Source organism: Sinocyclocheilus grahami, unplaced genomic scaffold (genome assembly GCF_001515645.1).
Source record: "Sinocyclocheilus grahami isolate Dianchi unplaced genomic scaffold, SAMN03320097.WGS_v1.1 scaffold5318.1, whole genome shotgun sequence".
Taxonomy (NCBI): Eukaryota; Metazoa; Chordata; class Actinopteri; order Cypriniformes; family Cyprinidae; genus Sinocyclocheilus; species Sinocyclocheilus grahami.
In genome coordinates, this window is record NW_015510037.1 from 9,767 (window position 1) to 11,659 (window position 1,893).

At 39.2% G+C, this 1,893-nt stretch overlaps 1 protein-coding gene across 1 annotated transcript in view; it reads right to left on the bottom strand.

Annotated features, from left to right (window-relative positions):
* LOC107577171 (cytoplasmic polyadenylation element-binding protein 1-like) overlaps window positions 1-1,893 on the bottom strand; it is a gene marked incomplete at its 5' end in the record, with an annotated part of 6,123 nt that overhangs the window by 3,433 nt on the left and 797 nt on the right. The window contains 4 exons of the mRNA XM_016263274.1: window positions 127-221; window positions 325-523; window positions 703-839; window positions 1,147-1,251. Of these exons, the coding sequence (XP_016118760.1) occupies window positions 127-221; window positions 325-523; window positions 703-839; window positions 1,147-1,251 (536 nt within the window). The remainder of the gene's footprint in view (window positions 1-126; window positions 222-324; window positions 524-702; window positions 840-1,146; window positions 1,252-1,893) is intronic.

The window sequence follows — 1,893 nt, forward strand, 5'->3', positions numbered from 1 at the left end:
TAGAGCTAAACTCTTCAGGAAAGTGGATCTCGTGGGCCAGATTTGAGGATCCCTGCTATAGACTGTACATGGTACATAAACTACCATAATGGTGTAAAACACTGGGTTTTTAAAGTTCCACTTTACCTTCTTTGTAAATTTGGGCGTCTTTATCTCAACAAATGCAGCACTCACGGCTTTCAGATAACTGCGTTGGTTGTTAAAGGTTACACGTCCAGATCCTAGGAGAGGAGAGGAGGAGAAAAACCCCAGTAAAATCACAGTAACATTAGTAATTAAACTTGATTTAACCAAAAAAACAAATACAATTTTATTTATTCTCACCAATGGGGTACTTGTGCTTGTCTGTGTCGATGCCCGCATACACAACACCTCCGAACAGATCATTCATGATGCTGGCCAGGGCCTCAGCATTGAGCATGCCATGCAGAGCTCCTACAAACACAGTGTTCCTAGGGTCCAGCCTCTGAGAGGGGCAACTCACATAGTTGCTGTCTGAAATCACCCAAGGGATTACCTGTGCCTGAGTAAGTAAATAAATGGACAGCATTTCTCAGACATCATGATTAGAGAACACATTTTTACCACCTACAAATTACACATGCAGATTTTTGAAGCAGGTCAACAGGCACCCACACAGAGGTTGTAATCATCATTTTTGTATAGTCCATTACTAAAATCTACCATTAAGGTCCATCTTACATCTTTGCAGCGCATCCTTCTGCTGGACATTTTGAAGTAATACTCGCTGTAGCCCTCAGGATGAAGCAGGTCCTCAGTGCAGTCCTGCAGCAGGGCACGCACGGACTTGTCAGATTCAAACACCAAATACACATAACCTAGAGAAAAAAATATAAATAAAGTCACAAGGCCGAAGGGTTACACAACTCAACTCTTACTGCCATTTCCCCAACTATAGACTGCACAACAACCAACAAACTTGGGTATGAACATCTTGCAGTGTGTGAGTGAGTGAGAGAGAGGGGTGGGGGGGCCAAAAACTTAATTCAAGCAAAATACCACCACGTGTATAAAAAAAAAAAAAAAAAAAAAAAAGTTTTTGTAGTCAAATTGAGTGCCATGAACCCGCACCATCCCGCCACGGAGTGCTGTAGTAAAATAAGTTTCCTACCCTTTCAGCATTACCTTTGGGCATATTACCTTTCGGAGGGCAGCGAGGGTGCTTGCCATCCTTACCTGGCCACTCCACGCTCAGAGGGCCATAGCATTTAAAAGTGTTTATCAAACCAGCTGGTGACAAAAAAAGGGAAAGAAAGGCCATTAGGTCTAGAAGCAAACAGGGCTATGGCACAGCTATAATACCTCTAAAAGTTTGGGATTAGTAAGAGTTAAGTTCTTGAAGTCTGTTATTCCTGTGATTGCAAAGCTGAATTTTTTTTTTTAGCCATTACTCCAGTCACATGATCCATCAGAAATAATTTGCTGCTTAAAGACACATTACCAACATTGAAGACAGCTGTGCCGAATATTTTGTGGAAATCAGAATACATTAAGACTCCGAATAGAAAGTTCAAAAGAATATTAAAATAAAAAATTTAAATATGGAAATCTTGTGTAACTACTGTCACTTGGTGAATTTAAGAAAAAAAAAGTTAGCTTCTTAATCTTAGACCAGATTTTTAAACGGTAGTGTAAATTAGAATCAAATAAACAGCGCACAGTGTACACAGTAAAATGTGGAAAATGGCAAATGACAATAGTGCCAATTAGCATTTTTACCCCATTCAAAAATTTTTTTTTTTTAAAAAAAAAACAAAAAACAGGAGACTGGATGCCACACATCAAATGGGATTAGACACGAGTCATAGCACACCATACTAAAGATTTAAATCAAGTTGGTCACTTGAAATTTCAATATTTCTCTTCAATTAG